Source organism: Oenanthe melanoleuca, chromosome 25 (genome assembly GCF_029582105.1).
Source record: "Oenanthe melanoleuca isolate GR-GAL-2019-014 chromosome 25, OMel1.0, whole genome shotgun sequence".
NCBI classification, from domain to species: domain Eukaryota; kingdom Metazoa; phylum Chordata; class Aves; order Passeriformes; family Muscicapidae; genus Oenanthe; species Oenanthe melanoleuca.
In genome coordinates, this window is record NC_079358.1 from 6,689,364 (window position 1) to 6,706,909 (window position 17,546).

The window sequence follows — 17,546 nt, forward strand, 5'->3', positions numbered from 1 at the left end:
CTCAGGGTGGTTATTCCTTGGGGACACTGCTGTCACCTCCCCCACCACCGGGTCCTTGTGGTGGCTCTGGTGGCTGTGGCAGGTGACACAGCCGGGTGACAGCGGTGTCACACTGTCCCCAGCGCAACAGCCGCTACGACGGGCAGATCGCCGTGTTCGGGGCCGACCTGCAGGCCAAGCTGGGCGCCCAGAAATACTTTGTGGTCAGTGTCCCCAGTGTCCCCAATGTCCCCAGCATCCCCAGTGTCCCCACCCGTGTCCTCCATCTTGTGTTGTCACCGAATTTCCCTTTGTGGATTTACCAAGTGTCACCTTTCCCAACCCTCCTGAGTGTCCCCATGGTGTCCCCTGCTGTCCTCTCGTGTTTCCTGATTGTCCCTTTGTGCCATCTCCATGTCCCTGCTGTCCCCAACTCTGTTCAAGTGTCCTCAGAGTGTCCCAAAATGTCCCCTCACCTCCCATCCCTTTCCCACCGCGTGTACTCAGCCCCCCTGGGCCACCCTGTGTTGTGTCCCCATTTGTCCCCACCTGTCCCCAAATCCCTGGGCCACCTCCTGCAGTGTTCCCACCTGTCCCCAACCCCACTGGGCCACCTTGTGATGTGTCCCCAGCTCCCTGGGCCATTTCATCCTGTGTCCCCACATGTCCCCAGTTTCCTGGGCCGCCTCCTGCTGTGTCCCTACCTGTCCCCACATGTCCCAACCCCCCTGGGCCACCTCATGCTCTGTCCCCAACCCCTCTGGGCCACCTTGTGATGTGTCCCCAACACCCCAGGCCACCTCATCCTGTGTCCCAGCTTGTCCCAAACTACCTGGGCCATCTCATTCTGTGTCCTCACACGTTCCTGTGTGTCCCCAACCCCCTGGTCCCCCTCGTGCCGTGTCCCCACGTGTCCCCACGTGTCCCCGGCAGGTGGGGGCAGGGGCCATCGGCTGTGAGCTGCTCAAGAACTTTGCCATGGTGGGGCTGGGCTGCGGCCCCGAGGGCAGCGTCACCGTCACCGACATGGACACCATCGAGAAGTCCAACCTCAACCGCCAGTTCCTGTTCCGGCCGTGGGACGTCACGGTGAGGGCTGCGGGTGGCTGGAGAGTTGGTCAGCGTTGGGTTGGCCAAAGTTGGGTTGGCCAAAGTTGGGTTGACTATTATTGGGTTGATCAACTTTGGGTTGGTCAGTGTTGGGTTGGCCAAAGTTGGGTTGGCCAAAGTTGGGTTGACTATTATTGGGTTGATCAACTTTGGGTTGGTCAGTGTTGGGTTGGCCAAAGTTGGGTTGGCCAATATTGGGCTGGCCAACGTTGGGTTGGTCAATGTTGGGTTGGCCAATGTTGTGTTGGTCAATGTTGGGTTGGCCAGTGTTGGGTTGGTCAATGTTGGGTTGGCGAGCATTGGGTTGATCAATGTTGGGTTGGTCAAAGTTGAGTTGGTCAATATTGGGTTGGCCAATATTGGGTTGGTCAACGTTGGATTGGCCAATGTTGGGTTGGTCAAAGTTGGGTTGGCCAATGTTGTGTTGGTCAATGTTTTGTTGGTCAATTTTGGGTTGGCCAATGTTGGGTTGGTCAATATTGGGTTGGTCAATGTTGGATTGGCCAATGTTGGGTTGGTCAATATTGAGTTGGTCAATGTTTTGTTGGTCAATGTTGGGTTGGTCAATATTGAGTTGGTCAATGTTGGGTTGGCCAATGTTGGGTTGGTCAATATTGAGTTGGTCAATGTTTTGTTGGTCAAAGTTGGGTTGGCCAATGTTGTGTTGGTCAATGTTTTGTTGGTCAATGTTGGGTTGGTCAATATTGAGTTGGTCAATGTTGGGTTGGCCAATGTTGGGTTGGTCAATATTGAGTTGGTCAATGTTGGGTTGGTCATTGTTGGGTTGGTCAATGTTGGGTTGGTCATTGTTGGGTTGGCTACGCTGAGCTGGAGGTGGGTGGGGAGCGAGGAGTTGGGGGAACAATGAGGGGCAGAGTTTGGGGGGCTCTTTGGGGGTTGAGCCAGTGGGGGTTGACAGCCGTCCTTAAAATGAGTTGGCCAAGGTCAACGGTTGAGTTTGTGCTCAATGTCAAGGATTGAGTTTTGTGCTCAACATCAACAATTGAGTTTCGTGTTCAATATCAACAGTTGAGTTTATTGGCCAACATCAACAATTGATTTTCCTGGTTTTCATCAATGATTGAGTTTCATGCTCGACATCAACAGTTGAGTTTCTTGGCCAATGTTATCAGTTGAGTTTTGTGCTCAGCATTAATGGTTGAGTTTCTTGGCCCACATCGACAGTTGGGTTTCTTGGCCAACATCAATGGTTGAGTTTCTTGGCCAAAATCAACATTTGAGTTTCTTGGCCGACATCAACGATTGAGTTTCTTGGCCAACATCAACAGTTGAGTTTCTTGTTCAACGTCAACAGTTGGGTTTTTTGGCCAACGTCAACATTTGAGTTTCTTGGCCGACATCAACGATTGAGTTTCTTGGCCGACATCAACGATTGAGTTTCTTGGCCAAAATCAACATTTGAGTTTTTTGGCCAACATCACTGTTGGGTTTCTTGGCCAACATCAACATTTGAGTTTTTTGGCCAACATCACTGTTGGGTTTCTTGGCCAACATCAACATTTGAGTTTCTTGGCCAACATCAACGGTTGAGTTTCTTGGCCAACATCACCAAGTTTTTGGGACGCACCATCAGATTAGTAAAGGGGTGTGGCCTACGTGCGCATGTCCAGAGGGGCGTGGCCTGCATGGGCGTGTCCCGGGGGGGCGTGGCCTGCATGGGCGTGTCCCGAGGGGCGTGGCCTGTATGGGCGTGTCCCCGAGGGGCGTGGCCTGCATGGGCGTGTCCCGAGGGGCGGGGCTCACGCCCAGCTGTCCCTCCCCGCCCCAGAAGCTGAAGTCGGAGCGGGCGGCGGCGGCGGCGCGGGAGATGAACCCGGCGCTGCGCGTCAGCAGCCGCACCGACCGCGTGGGGCCCGACACCGAGCGCGTCTACGACGACGACTTCTTCGAGGGGCTGGACGGCGTCGCCAACGCGCTGGACAACGTGGACGCGCGTGAGGAGAGGGCTGGGGGCGCTGGGAGGCCTGGGGGGCTGCCCCATAACCATTGGGGTGCCCCATAGCTCTTAGAGTGCCCCATATCTGGGGGTGCCCCATAGCCATTGGGGTGCCCCACAACCCATGGGGTGCCCCATATCTGGGGGTGCTCCATATCTGGGTGCCCCGTAGCACACAGGGTGCCCCATATCTGGGGGTGCCCCACAACCTATGGGGTGCCCCGTATCTGGGGGTGCTCCATATCTGGGTGCCCCATAGCACACAGGGTGCCCCATATCTGGGGGTGCCCCATAGCCCCTGAGGTGCCCCGTGGCCCCCATGGTGCCCCATAGCACACAGGGTGCCCCATATCTCGCTGCCCCATATCTGGGGGTGCCCCGTATCTGGGGGTGCCCAATAGCCCCCTGGGGTGCCCCATATCATGGGGTGCCCAGTATCTGGGGGTGCCCTGTATTTGAGGGTGCCCCATATCTGAGGGTGCCTGGTATCTGGGGGTGCCCTGTATTTGAGGGTGCCCCATAGCCCCTGGGGTGCCTCAAATCTGGGGTGCTCCATGTCTGGGGGTGCCTTATATCTGAGGGTGCTCCATATCTGGGTGCCCCACAGCCCATGAGGTGTCCTGTATCTGGGGGTTCCACATATCTGGGGGTGCCCTATATTTGGGTCCCCTACAGCCCCTGGAGTTCTCTGTATTCATGCAGGGTGTCCCCTATCTGGGGTTGTCCCACAACCCTTTGGGGTGCCCCACAGCCCTTTTGGGGTGCCCCACACCCCCTAATCCCCCCATAATACCCCCACCCCCGGGCAGGGCTGTACATGGTCCCCTGTATCCCCTGGTCATGCCTCATATTTAGGGGTGCTCTACAGCCCCTTTGGGGTACCCTACAGCCCTTTTGGGGTACCCTACAACCCTTTGGGGTACCCTATAGCCCTTTTGGGGTGCCCCACACCCCCTAACCCACCCCCCATAACCCCCCACCCCCGGGCAGGGCTGTACATGGTATAGGGTTTCCTATATCCCCTGGTCATGCCCCATATCTAGGGGTGCTCTACAACCCCTTTGGAGTACCTTATAGCCCTTTTGGGGTACCCTGTAACCCTTTTGGGGTGCCCCACACTCCCTAATCCCCCCCATAACACTCCTACCCCCAGGCAGTACTGTATATGGTATAAAGTCCCCTATATCCCCTGGTCATGCCCCACATCTAGGGGTACCCTACAACCCTTTGGGGTACCCTACAGCCCTTTTGGGGTGCCCCACACCCCCTGACCCACCCCATAAAAGCCCCACAACCCTTTTGAGGTACCTTACAACCCTTTTGGGGTGCCCCACATCCCCTAACCCCCCCATAACACTCCCACCCCTGGGTAGGGCTGTACATGGTGTAGGGTCCCCTATATACCCTGATCATGCCCCACATCTAGGGGTACCCTACAACCCTTTGGGGTACCTTATAGCCCTTTTGGGGTACCCTGTAACCCTTTTGGGGTGCCCCACACCCCATAACCACCCCCATAACACTCCTACCCCCGGCAGGGCTGTACATGGTGTAGGGTCCCCTATATCCCCTGGTCATGCCCCATATCTACGGGTGCCCTACAGCCCCTTTGGGGTGTCCCACAGCCCTTTTGGGGTGCCCCACACCCCCTAACCCCCCCATAACCCCCTGACCTTCAGCAGGGCTGTACATGGTGTAGGGTCCCCTATATCCCCTGGTCGTGCCCTACAACCCTTTGGGGTGCCCCCACAGCCCTTTTGGGGTGCCCCACATCCCCTAACCCCCCCATAACACTCCCACCCCTGGGTAGGGCTGTACATGGTATAGAGTTTCCTATATCCCCTGGTCATGCCCCATATCTAAGGGTGCCCTACAGCCCCTTTGGGGTACCCTATAGCCATTTTGGGGTGCCCCACACCCCCTAACCCCCCCCATAACCCCCCACCCCCAGGCAGGGCTGTACATGGTATAGGGTTTCCTATATCCCCTGGTCATGCCCCATATCTAGGGGTGCTCTACAACCCCTTTGGGGTACCTTATAGCCCTTTTGGGGTACCCTGTAACCCTTTTGGGGTGCCCCACACCCCCTAACCCCCCTATAACCCCCCGACCTCCAGCAGGGCTGTACATGGTGTAGGATCCCCTATATCCCCTGATCATGCCCCACATCTAGGGGTACCCTACAACCCTTTGGGGTGTTCTACAGCCCTTTTGGGGTGCCCCACACCCCCTGACCCACCCATAACAGCCCCACAACCCTTTGAGGTACCCTACAACCCTTTTGGGGTGCCCCACACCCCATAACCACCCCCCATAACACCCTCCACCCCCGGCAGGGCTGTACATGGTGTAGGGTCCCCTATATCCCCTGGTCATGCCCCATATCTACGGGTGCCCTACAACCCTTTGGGGTACCCTACAGCCCTTTTGGGGTGCCCCACACCCCCTAACCCCCCCCATAACCCCCCACCCCCGGGCAGGGCTGTACATGGTATAGGGTTTCCTATATCCCCTGGTCATGCCCCATATCTGGGGGTGCTCTACAACCCCTTTGGGGTACCCTATAGCCCTTTTGGGGTGCCCCACAGCCCTTTTGGGGTGCCCCACACCCCATAACACCCTCCACCCCCGGCAAGGCTGTACATGGTGTAGGGTCCCCTATATCCCCTGGTCATGCCCCACATCTAGGGGTGCCCTACAACCCTTTGGGGTGCCCCACAGCCCTTTTGGGGTGCCCCACACCCCCTGACCCACCTATAACAGCCCTACAACCCTTTTGAGGTATCCTACAACCCTTTTGGGGTGCCCCACACCCCCTGACCCCCCCCTAACCCCCTCCACCCCCGGCAGGGCTGTACATGGACCGGCGCTGCGTCTATTACCGGAAGCCGCTGCTGGAGTCGGGCACGCTGGGCACCAAGGGCAACGTGCAGGTGGTGATTCCCTTCCTGAGCGAGTCCTACAGCTCCAGCCAGGACCCCCCCGAAAAGGCCATCCCCATCTGCACCCTCAAAAACTTCCCCAACGCCATCGAGCACACGCTGCAGGTGAGCCCAGCTGTGCCCAGGTGTGGGGGGTACCCGCTGTGCCCACCCTGGGGGGTGCCCGGATGGGGTTTGGGGGATGAAATGTGGCTGGGGGATGTTTGAGGGGGTCTGGAGAGAACAGGAGTCTCAATTTGGGGTGTCCTGGACTGTGAGTTCCCTGGTTTGGGGGGTTCTGGGTTCTGGTTTGGGGGGGCTTTGAATACTGGAGTTGTGGTTTTGGGGTATCCTGGACACCAGGGTTGTGTTTTTGGGGGGTCCCAAACTCTGGGTTCCCTGGTTTTGGGGCACCCGCTGTGCCCGCCTGGGGGGTGCCCAGCTGGGGTTTGGGGGGGTTAAATATGACTGGGGGATGTTTGAGGGGGTCTGGAGAGAACTGGGGTCTCGATTTGGGGTGTCCTGGACTCTGTGTTTCCTGGTCTTAGAGGTCCTGGGTTCTGGTTTGAGGGGCTTTGAATACTGGAGTTGTGGTTTTGGGGTATCCTGGACACTGAGGTCCCTTATTGGGGGTCCCAGACTCTGGGTTCCCTGGTTTTGGGGCACCCGCTGTGCCCACCTGGGGGGTGCCCAGCTGGGGTTTGGGGGGGTTAAATATGACTGGGGGATGTTTGAGGGGGTCTGGAGAGAACAGGAGTCTCGATTTGGGGTGTCCTGGACTCTGTTTCCTGCTTTGGGGGGTTCTGGGTTCTGGTTTGGGGGGCTCTGAATACTGGAGTTGTGGTTTTAGGGGGTCCTGGACACCAGGGTTGTGTTTTTGGGGGGGTCCCAGACTCTGGGTTCCCTGGTTTTGGGGCACCCGCTGTGCCCACCTGCAGGGTGCCCAGATGGGGTTTGGGGGGTGAAATATGGCTGGGGGATGTTTGGGGGGGTCTGGAGAGAGCGGGGTCTCAATTTGGGGTGTCCTGGACTCTGTGTTTCCTGGTTTTAGAGGTTCTGGGTTCTGGTCTGGGGGGCTCTGAACACTGGAATTGTGGTTTTGGGGGTCCTGTACACTGAGGTCCCATCTTGGGGATCCCAGACTCTGGGTTCTCTGGTTTTGGGGCACCCGCTGTGCCCACCTGGGGGGTGCCCAGATGGGGTTTGGGGGGGGTGAAATGTGGCTGGGGGATGTTTGAGGGGGTCTGGAGAGAACTGGGGTGTCCTGGACTGTGAGTTCCCTGGTTTGGGGGGTTCTGGGTTCTGGTTTGGGGGGCTTTGAATACTGGAGTTGTGGTTTTGGGGTATCCTGGACACCAGGTTCCTTGGTTTTTGGGGTTCTGGACACTGGGGTTCCCTGATTTGGGGAGTTCTGGACACTGGGGTCTCATTTTGGGGGATCCCAGACTCTAGGTTTCCATTTTTTGGGGGGTCTTGGATGTGGAATTGTTGTTTTAGGGGGTTATGGACACCAGTTTCCCTGGTTTTTTGGGGGTTCTGGGTTCTGATTTGGGGGGTTCTGAACGCTGGGGTTGTGTTTTGGGGGGTCCTGGACACCAGGTCCTCATTTTGGGGGGATCCCAAACTCAGGCTTCCCTGGTTTTGAGGGGCTCTGGTCACTGCAGTCCCATTTTGGGGGATCCTGGACACCAGGGTTGTGGTTTTAGGGGGTCCTGGACACTGAGGTCCCATTTTGGGGGATCCCAGATTTTGGTTTCCCTGGTTTTGGGGCATCCTAGACATTAGGGTCCCCATTTTGGAGTATCCCAAACTTAGGCTTCCCTGGTTTGGGGGTTCCCCTGAACCCTGCAGCCCCGTTTTGGGGGGATTTTGGACACTGCAGCCCCGTTTTGGGGTGCCCCTGGTGCCAGCCCCCCCAGTGACCCCCCTTCCCCCGCAGTGGGCGCGTGACGAGTTCGAGGGGCTCTTCAAGCAGCCGGCCGAGAACGTGAACCAGTACCTGATGTGAGTGTGGGGGGGACCCCAAATCCAGAGAGCACCCCCAGATCCCAGAGAGCCCCCCCAAATCCCAGAGAGCCCCCCCAGATCCCAGAGAGCCCCCCCAAATCCCAGAGAGCCCCCCCCAGATCCCAGAGAGCCCCCCCCAGATCCCAGAGAGCACCCCCAAATCCCAGAGAGCACCCCAGATCCCTAATTCCTGGCGCAGACCCTGTGACCCCCCCCAACCCCCTGCACCCCATTTTTCCCCCAGGGACCCCAAGTTCCTGGAGTGCACCCAGCACCCCCATAACTCTCCCCTGACCCCCTGCACCCCGTTTTCCCAGGGACCCCAAGTTCCTGGAGCGCACCCTGCACCCCTGTGACCCCCCCTAACCCCCCTGCACCCCGTTTCTCCCCAGGGACCCCAAGTTCCTGGAGCAGATCCTTTCACCTTTTTGGGACCCCTATAACCCCCTGCACCCCGTTTTTGCAGGGACCCCAAGTTTCTGGAGCAGATCCTGTACCCTCTAACCCCCTATAACTCTCCCCTGACCCCCTGCACCCCGTTTCTCCCCAGGGACCCCAAGTTCTTGGAGCGCACCCTGCGCCCCTGTGACCCCCCCAACCCCCTACACCCCGTTTTTGCAGGGACCCCAAATTCCTAGAGAAGATCCTATGTCCCCTTAACCCCCTGCACCCCATTTCTCCCAGGGACCCCAAGTTCTTGGAGCGCACCCATAACGCTCCTCTAACCCCCTGTACCCCATTTTCCCCCAGGGACCCCAATTCCTGGAGCAGATCCTGTGACTCTATGTGACCTCCCCCCAACCCCCTGTACCCCCTTTTCCCAGGGACCCCAAGTTCCTGGAGCGCACCCTGTGACCCCCCTGACCCCCTGCACCCCGTTTTCCTGCAGGGACCCCAAGTTCCTGGAGCAGATCCTTTGACATTTTTAGGACCCCTATAACCCCCTGCACCCCGTTTCTCCCCAGGGACCCCAAGTTCCTGGAGCACACACTGTGCCCCCATAACCCTCTGTGACCCCCCTAACCCCCTGCACCCCCTTTTCCCAGGGACCCCAAGTTCCTGGAGCAGATCCTGTGACTCTATGTGACCCCCCCTGACCCCCTGCACCCCGTTTTTGCAGGGACCCCAAGTTCCTGGAGCGCACCCTGTGACCCCCCTGACCCCCTGCACCCCGTTTTCCTGCAGGGACCCCAAGTTCTTGGAGTGCACCCATAACCCTCCCCTAACCCCCTGCACCCCCTTTTCCCAGGGACCTCAAGTTCCTGGAGCACACCCAGCACTCCTGTGACTCCCCCGACCCCCTGCACCCCGTTTTCCTGCAGGGACCCCAAGTTCCTGGAGCACACACTGTGCCCCCATAACCCTCTGTGACCCCCCTAACCCCCTGCACCCCCTTTTCCCAGGGACCCCAAGTTCCTGGAGCAGATCCTGTGACTCTATGTGACCCCCCCTGACCCCCTGCACCCCGTTTTTGCAGGGACCTCAAGTTCCTGGAGCGCACCCTGTGACCCCCCTGACCCCCTGCACCCCGTTTTCCTGCAGGGACCCCAAGTTCCTGGAGCAGATCCTGTACCCCCTAACCCCCTATAACTCTCCCTTAACCCCCTGCACCCCGTTTCCTGCAGGGACCCCAAGTTCCTGGAGCGGACCCTGCGCCTGGCGGGCACGCAGCCGCTGGAGGTGCTGGAGGCCGTGCAGCGCAGCCTGGTCAGCGACCGGCCCCGCGCCTGGCCCGACTGCGTGGCCTGGGCCTGCCGCCACTGGCACCGCCAGTACAGCAACAACATCCGCCAGCTGCTGCACAACTTCCCCCCGGGACAGGTGGGCGTGTCATCATTACCTAATTAATGCTAATTAATCATATTGTTCATGTAACTCATTAACGTGTTAACCCAGAACAGCTCCTTTACCCGATTACCTCATTTACCTCAATCTCATTTATAAACCCCAACATCCGCCAGCTGCTGCACAACTTCCCTCCGGGACAGGTGGGCGTGTCGTCATTACCTAATTAACACCAATTAATCATATTGTTAATGGAACTCATTAACCTGTTAACCCAGAACAGCTCCTTTACCCGATTACCTCATTTACCTCAATCTCATTTATAAACCCCAACACCCGCCAGCTGCTGCACAACTTCCCCCCGGGACAGGTGGGCGTGTCATTACCTAATTAATGCTAATTAATTATATTGTTAATGTAACCTGTTAACCCGGAACGGCTCATTTAAACCTGTTACCCCAATCTCATTTATAAACCCCAACACCCGCCAGCTGCTGCACAACTCCCCCAGGACAGGTGGATGTGCCTCAATTACCTCATTAACGCTAATTAATTATATTGTTAATGTAACTCATTAACCTATTAACCATGAATAACTCATTTATCCCAATCAATTACCTCGTTTATAAACCCCAACATCCTCCAGCTGCTGCACAACTTCCCCCTGGACAGGTGGGCACCTTAATTATCTAATTAACGCTAATTAATTACAGTGTTAATGTAATTCATTAACCCATTAACCCCAAACAACTCATTTATCCCAATCAATTACCTCGTTTATAAACCCCAACATCCTCCAGCTGCTGCACAACTTCCCCCAGGACAGGTGGGTGCCTTAATTAGCTCATTAACGCTAATTAATTACTGTGTTAATTTAATTGGTTAACCCATTAACCTGGAACTACTCGTTTAAATCTGTTACCCCAATCTCATTTACCACCCTCAACTCCCAACAGCAACTGCACAACTTCCCACAGGTGGGCATCTGTAATTACCTAATTAACCCAAATTAATTACAGTGTTAAACTAATTCATTAGCTCATTATCCCCAAATAGCTCATTTAAATCTGTTACCCCAATCTTATCCATAAACCCCAACACCTGCCAGCTGCTGCACAGCTTCCCCCCAGGACAGGTGGCAGTGCCTTAATTACCTCGTTAGCTTAATTAGTTATATTGTTAGCCTTGATTAATTATTTTAGTAACCCTAAATAATTCATTTATCCCAGTTAATTACCCATCACCCACTAATTGCTGCACAACTTCCCCACCAGGATAGGTTGTCACTCCTTAATTATCTCAGTAAATAAAATTATTCTAATTAATCAGTTAATTACCTCGTTAACACCAATTCATTACCTCATTTAACCCATCACCCACCTGCTGCTGCACAGCTTCCCCCAGGACAGGGGACATGCCTTAATTACCTAATTAACCTAATTAATTCCCTTTTAAGCCTAATTAATTATCTTATTAACTCCTGGTTAATTAGGTCCTTATCTCAGTTAATTATCTCGTTAACCCTGATGATTTTTGCCCCCACAGAAAACGAATTCGGGGACCCTGTTCTGGTCGGGGCCCAAGCGCTGCCCCCACCCGCTGGTGTTCGACCCCGACAACGTGAGTGGGGCCACCTGGGGTCACCTGTGTCACCTGGGGGTCACCTGGGGCTCACCTGTGTCACCTGGGGGTCACCGGGGTCACACCTGTGTCACCTGGGGGGCACCTGGGTCACCTGTGTCACTGGTGTCATCTGTGTCACCTGCGTCATTAATGTCACCTGTGTTACCTGAGTGTTACCTGTGTGTCACCTGTGCCATTCATGTCACCTGTGTCACACCTGTGTCACCTGGGGGTCACCGGGGTCACACCTGTGTCACCTGGGGGTCACCAGGGTCACCTGTGTAATCTATGTCACACCTGTGTCACCAGGGGCTCACCTGTGTCACCTGGGGGTCACCAGGGGGTCACCTGTGTCACACCTGTGTCACCTGGGGGTCACCTGTGTCATCTGTGTCACACCTGTGTCACCAGGGGCTCACCTGTATCACACCTGTCACCTGGGGGTCACCGGGCTCACCTGTGTCACACCTGGGTCACCTGGGGGTCACCTGGGGCTCACCTGTGTCACTGGTGTCACCTGTGTCACACTTGTGTCACACCTGTGTCACCTGGGGGTCACCGGGGTTACCTGTGTCATCTGTGTCACGCCTGAATGTCACCTGGGGGTCACCTGTGTCATTAGTGTCACCTCTGTAATCTCTGTCAATCTGTGTCATTAATGTCACCTGTGTGACCTAGGGGTCACCTGTGTGTCATTAATGTCACCTGAGTGTCACCTGTGTCACACCTGTGGGGGAGGGTACATCACCTTTAACTGTTCCCTGCCCCTCTGAGTGCCACCTGTGCCACTTCGGGTGCCACCCCTGCCCTTTTCAGTGTCACCTGTGCCACTTGGAGGGTGTCACCTGTCCCTCTGAGTGCCCCCTGTCCCTCCGAGTGCCACCAGTACCCACCTGAGTGCCACCCCTGCCCTTTTGAGTGCTACCTGTGTCACCTGAGGTGTCGCCTGTGCCACTTTGGGTGCCACCCCTGCCCTTTTGAGTGTCACCTGTGTCACGTGGGGGGTGCCACCTGTCCCTCTGAGTGTCCCCTGTCCCTCTGATTGCCACCTATGCCCCTCTAAGTGTCACCTGTGTCCCTCCGAGTGCCACCTGTACCCACCTGAGCGCCATCCCTGTCACCTGGGGGTGTCACCTGAGTCACTTTGGGTGCCACCCCTGCCCTTTTGAGCGCCACCTGTGTCACCTGTGCCACTTGGAGGGTGTCACCTGTCCCTCTGAGTGCCACCTATGCCCCTCTAAGTGTCACCTGTGTCCCTCTGAGTGCCACCTGTACCCACCTGAGCGCCATCCCTGCCACCTGGGGGTGTCACCTGTGCCACCTGGGGGGTGCCACCTGTCCCTGTGAATGTCCCCTGTCCATCTGAGTGTCCCTGTCCCTCTGATTGTCCCCTGTCCCTCTGAGTGTCCCCTGTCCCTCTGAGTGTCCCCTGTCCCTCTGAGTGTCCCAGTCCCTCTGAGTGTCCCTGTCTCTCTGAGTGTCCCTGTCCCTCTGATTGTCCCCTGTCCCTCTGAGTGTCCCCTGTCCCTCTGAGTGTCCCAGTCCCTCTGAGTGTCCCTGTCCGAGTGTCCCTGTCCCTCTGAGTGTCCCTGTCTCTCTGAGTGTCCCTGTCCCTCTGATTGTCCCCTGTCCCTCTGAGTGTCCCCTGTCCCTCTGAGTGTCCCAGTCCCTCTGAGTGTCCCTGTCCGAGTGTCCCTGTCTCTCTGAGTGTCCCTGTCCCTCTGATTGTCCCCTGTCCCTCTGAGTGTCCCTGTCCCTCTGAGTGTCCCAGTCCCTCTGAGTGTCCCCTGTCCCTCTGAGTGTCCCCTGTCCCTTTGAGTGTCCCCTGTCCCCACCTGAGTGTCCCTGTCCCTCTGAGTGTCCCAGTCCCTCTGAGTGTCCCTGTCCCTCTGAGTGTCCCCTGTCCCTCTGAGTGTCCCTGTCCCTCTGAGTGCCCCCTGTCCCCACCTGAGTGTCCCCTGTCCCTGTGAGTGTCCCAGTCCCTCTGAGTGTCCCTATCCCTGTGAGTGTCCCCCCTGTCCCTCTGAGTGTCCCTGTCCCTCTGAGTGTCCCAGTCCCTCTGAGTGTCCCAGTCCCTCTGAGTGTCCCTGTCTCTCTGAGTGTCCCTGTCCCTCTGATTGTCCCCTGTCCCTCTGAGTGTCCCCTGTCCCTCTGAGTGTCCCTGTCTCTCTGAGTGTCCCTGTCTCTCTGAGTGCCCCTGTCCCTCTGAGTGTCCCCTGTCCCTCTGAGTGTCCCCTGTCCCCACCTGAGTGTCCCTGTCCCTCTGAGTGCCCCCAGTCCCTCTGAGTGTCCCTGTCCCTGTGAATGTCCCCTGTCCATCTAAGTGTCCCTGTCCCTCTGAGTGTCCCCTGTCCCCACCTGAGTGTCCCCTGTCCCTCTGAGTGCCCCCTGTCCCTCTGAGTGTCCCCTGTCCCCACCTGAGTGTCCCTGTCCCGCAGCCGCTGCACCTGGATTACGTGGTGGCCGCCGCCAACCTGTTTGCGCAGAGCTACGGCATCGCCGGCTCGCGGGACCGCGCGGCCGTGGCCGAGCTGCTGCGGCACGTGCGCGTCCCGCCCTTCGCGCCCCGCGCGGGCGTGCGCATCCACGTGTCCGACCAGGAGCTGCAGAGCGCCAGCGCTGCGCTGGGTACGGACTGGGGATACTGGGGATACTGGGAAATGGGCACTGGGAGTACTGGGAGAGGGGCTGGGGAACTGCCAGTGCTGCCCTTCATGCCCCGGGTGGGCGTGCGCATCACGTGTCGGATCAGGAGCTGCAGAGCGCCAGCGCTGCGCTGGGTACAGACTGGGGATACTGGGAGTACTGGGAGAGAGACTGGGGATACTGGGAGAGAGACTAGGGATACTGGGAAATGGTGCTGGGGATACTGGGAGTACTGGGAGAGGGGCTGGGGAGCTGCCAGTGCCGCCCTTCACGCCCCGCGCGGGCGTGCGCATCCACGTGTCCGACCAGGAGCTGCAGAGCGCCAGCGCTGCCCTGGGTACAGACTAGGGATACTGGGGATACTGGGAGTACTGGGAAATGGCCACTGGGGATACTGGGAAATGGCCACTGGGGATACCAGGAGAGGGACTGGGGGACACTGGGGAGCTGCCAGCGCTGGTGTGCACATCCACGTGTCTGACCAGAAGCTGCAGAGCGCCAGCGCCACACTGGAAATACTGGGGATACTGGGAGAGGGACTGGGAGTACTGGGGAAACTGGGGGGACTGGGGGACACTGGGGAACTGCCAGTGTCACCCTGGGTATGGGGACGGGGGACTGGGAGAGGGACTGGGGGAACTGCCAGCGCCGCTCTGGGTACAGCAGCTGGGGGATCTGGGAGTAATGGGGAACACTGGGAGAACTGGGAGTACTGGGAGAGGGGCCTGGGAGCACTGGGGAGCTGCCAGTGCCATACTGGGGATACTGGGGGAGCACTGGGGGCCTGGCAGTGCCACTTTGGGTGAGGGGCTGGGGGAGTTCCACAGGTGCTGGGGGGTCCCAGGGAGTCCCAGGGGGTCCCGTAGGTTCTGGGGTTCCCGTGGGGGTCCCATGGGTGCTGGGGGGTCCCAGGGGGTCCCGTGGGTGCCGGGGTCCCACTGTCCCCTCCCCGCAGACGACGGGCGCCTGGAGGAGCTGAAGGCGTCGCTGCCGAGCCCCGAGGAGCTGCCGGGATTCCGCATGTTCCCCATCGACTTCGAGAAGGTGGGGGCTGCCCCACAATCCCCCCAGTGCCCCCCAACACCCCCTGTGTGACCCACAACCCCCCTAGTGCCCCCCAACACCCCCTGTGTGACCCACAACACCCCCAGTGCCCCCCAACACCCCCTGTGTGCCCCCCAACACCCCCTCAGTGCCCCACAACCCCCCCCAGTGCCCCCCAGCACCCCCTCAGTGCCCCACAACACCCATGGGTGCTGCCCCACAACCCTCCCACTGCCCCCCAACACCCACTGTGTGCCTCACAACCCCCTCAGTGCCTCACAACACCCATGGGTGCCCCACAACCCCCCTCAATGCCCCCCAACACACTCAGTGCCCCACAACCCCCCTAGTGCCCCACAACACCCCTGTGTGCCCCCCAACCCCTGTGGGTGCTGCCCCACAATCCCCCCAGTGCCCCCCAACACCCCCTCAATGTCCCCCAAAACCCCCTCAGTGCCCCACAACCCTCCCACTGCCCCCCAACACCCGCTGTGTGCCCCCCAACCCCCCTAGTGCCCCACAACACCCCCTGTGTGCCCCCCCAACCCCTGTGGGTGCTGCCCCCCAACCCCCCCCGGGTGCTGCCCCCCAACCCCTGGGTCCCCAAACCCCCCTTGGCTGCTCCCTGGGTGCCCCCCAAACCCCTCTGGGTGCCCCCCGTGTGCCCCCAGGACGATGACTCCAATTTCCACATGGATTTCATCGTGGCCGCCTCCAACCTGCGGGCGGAGAACTACGACATCCCCCCGGCCGACCGGCACAAGGTGGGCACTGGGAGCTCTGGGGATACTGGGACAGGGGCTGGGGGCACTGGGGGATACTGGGACAGGGGCTGGAGGCACTGGGGTCACTGGGAGAGGGGCTGGGAGAGGCACTGGGAAAGGGACTGGGGGCACTGGGAGAGGGACTGGGAGCACTGGGAAAGGGACTGGGGGCACTGGGAGAGGGGCTGGGGGCACTGGGAAAGGGACTGGGGATACTGGGAGAGGGGCTGGGGGCACTGGGGTACTGGGACAGGGGCTGGAGGCACTGGGGGATACTGAGAGAGGGGCTGGTGGCACTGGGAGAGGGGCTGGGGGCACTGGGGGATACTGGGACAGGGGCTGGGGATACTGGGAGAGGGGCTGGGGAATACTGGGAGAGGGGCTGGGGATACTGGGAGAGGGGCTGGGAGCACTGGGAAAGGGACTGGGGGCACTGGGAGAGGGGCTGGGGGCACTGGGAGCACTGGGAGAGGGACTGGGGCCACTGGTGTGCACTGGAGGACACTGGGGAGCACTGGGGGGCACTAGGGGGACACTGGGGAGCACTGGGAACACTGAGGGGCACTGGTGGCACTAGGAGAGTGGCTGGGAGCACTGGGAGAAGGGCTGGGGGACACTGGGAATGCTGGGGGAACACTGGGGGGATGCCAGTGTCACCCTGGGTGATGGGCTGGGGGCACTGGGAACACTGGGAGAGCACTGGGGAGGGCACTGGGTGGGGGCTGCCATAAATCCCTCAAACTTTTTGTTTTTTTTTATCATCCCCCTAAATCCCTGTTTTTTTTCTTTGATTTCTTCCCACGCTCAGAGCAAACTGATCGCGGGGAAGATCATCCCGGCCATCGCCACCACCACAGCGGCCGTGGTGGGGCTGGCCTGCCTGGAGCTCTTCAAGCTGGTGCAGGGGCACCGCCGGCTCAGCTCCTACAAAAACGCTTTCCTCAACCTGGCCCTGCCCTTCGTGGGCTTCTCCGAGCCCCTGGCCTGCCCCCGAAACAAGGTGGGGGAAGAGAGGGGCTTGGGGTCGTGCGGGGTGGGGCTGGAGGGGGTTTGGGGTCATTGTGGGGTCGTGGGGGGGAGGGTAGAGGAGATTTGGGGTCCTTGTGGGGTCATGGGGACACGGGCAGAGGGGATTTGGGGTCTCTGTGGGGGTGGGGGGTGAGGCTGGAGGGGATTTGGGGTCCTGGGGGGTGAGGGCAGAGGGGGTTTGGGGTCCTTGTGGGGTCATGGGGACATGGGCAGAGGGGATTTGGGGTGACTGTAGGGATGGGGGTCATTCCCAGATGGAATTTGGGGTCACAGTAGGGTCAGGCTTCTCTTCCAGAGGGGATTTGTGGTCACACTGGGTTTGGGGGTCACTCCCCAAGGGGATTTGGGATCACACTGGGTTTGGGGGTCACTCCCCAAGGGGATTTGGGATCACACTGGGTTTGGGGGTCACTCCCCAAGGGGATTTGGGGTCGCAGTGGGGCCCAGCTTCACTCCCAGAGGGAATTTGGGGTCACAGTAGGGTCAGACTTTGCTCCCAGGGGGGTTTGGGGTCGCAGTGGGTTTGGGGGTCACTCCCAGGGGGGTTTAGGGGTCACTCCCAGGGGGGTTTGGGGTCGCAGTGGGTTTGGGGGTCACTCCCAGGGGGGTTTGGGGTTGCAGTGGGTTTGGGGGTCACTCCCAGGGGGGTTTGGGGTCACAGTGGGTTTGGCGTCAGTCCCA

The 17,546-nt window shown here is 59.0% G+C and overlaps 1 protein-coding gene and 1 long non-coding RNA gene across 2 annotated transcripts in view; both read left to right on the plus strand.

The window, feature by feature from the left end:
* The window catches only part of UBA1 (ubiquitin like modifier activating enzyme 1), a 44,137-nt gene that overhangs the window by 24,207 nt on the left and 2,384 nt on the right, over positions 1-17,546 (plus strand). The window contains exons 14-24 of the mRNA XM_056510427.1: positions 123-203; positions 913-1,068; positions 2,879-3,044; positions 5,897-6,093; positions 7,907-7,971; positions 9,600-9,795; positions 11,305-11,379; positions 13,821-14,010; positions 14,984-15,072; positions 15,744-15,836; positions 16,645-16,836. Coding sequence (XP_056366402.1) covers positions 123-203; positions 913-1,068; positions 2,879-3,044; positions 5,897-6,093; positions 7,907-7,971; positions 9,600-9,795; positions 11,305-11,379; positions 13,821-14,010; positions 14,984-15,072; positions 15,744-15,836; positions 16,645-16,836 — 1,500 coding nt within the window. The remainder of the gene's footprint in view (positions 1-122; positions 204-912; positions 1,069-2,878; positions 3,045-5,896; positions 6,094-7,906; positions 7,972-9,599; positions 9,796-11,304; positions 11,380-13,820; positions 14,011-14,983; positions 15,073-15,743; positions 15,837-16,644; positions 16,837-17,546) is intronic.
* On the plus strand, positions 5,331-5,874 carry LOC130263022 (uncharacterized). The gene is made up of 2 exons (XR_008842279.1): positions 5,331-5,478; positions 5,828-5,874. It is a non-coding gene; the product is annotated as an uncharacterized LOC130263022 (long non-coding RNA).